The 400-nt window shown below is 48.0% G+C and overlaps 1 protein-coding gene across 1 annotated transcript in view; it reads right to left on the minus strand.

Moving 5' to 3' along the window:
• LOC116695056 (soluble scavenger receptor cysteine-rich domain-containing protein SSC5D) overlaps nt 1-400 on the minus strand; it is a 9,868-nt gene extending 9,468 nt beyond the window's left edge. The window contains exon 1 of the mRNA XM_032525102.1: nt 90-400. Coding sequence (XP_032380993.1) covers nt 90-159 — 70 coding nt within the window. The 5' untranslated portion in view covers nt 160-400. The remainder of the gene's footprint in view (nt 1-89) is intronic.

Below are 400 nucleotides of genomic sequence, written 5' to 3' on the forward strand. Positions count from 1 at the left end.
GTGTGTGTGTGTGTGTGTTTTACTCAAAATTGGAAACCGGAAAACCACCCAAAGTCCAGCAATAAAATGATAATTAAAAAAATACGTACCATGTGTAGCTGATCCCGAGTTTATGAGCAGCAGCGCACAAAGCGCAATCCACACTTTGGTCCCCATCATCTCTGTCCTCCGGCTACACAGCAAGAAGATTACACCGAAACAAATCTCGTCTCTTCTTGGACTCTCCTTTCTTCCTCGTTCACCGTCCGATCCCACACTTTAAGGAAACGTAGTTTCAAAACAATCCCAGGTAGCACAGGCTACTGTACAACCCAGGGCAGGCGGCAGCTCTGTCAGTGTGTGCGTGGCTGGAGGGACTAAAGGAGGAGTGTGCTGTGTGCGTCTTTCTCTCTCTCTCTCT

The sequence above is a fragment of the Etheostoma spectabile genome, chromosome 9, assembly GCF_008692095.1.
Source record: "Etheostoma spectabile isolate EspeVRDwgs_2016 chromosome 9, UIUC_Espe_1.0, whole genome shotgun sequence".
NCBI classification, from domain to species: domain Eukaryota; kingdom Metazoa; phylum Chordata; class Actinopteri; order Perciformes; family Percidae; genus Etheostoma; species Etheostoma spectabile.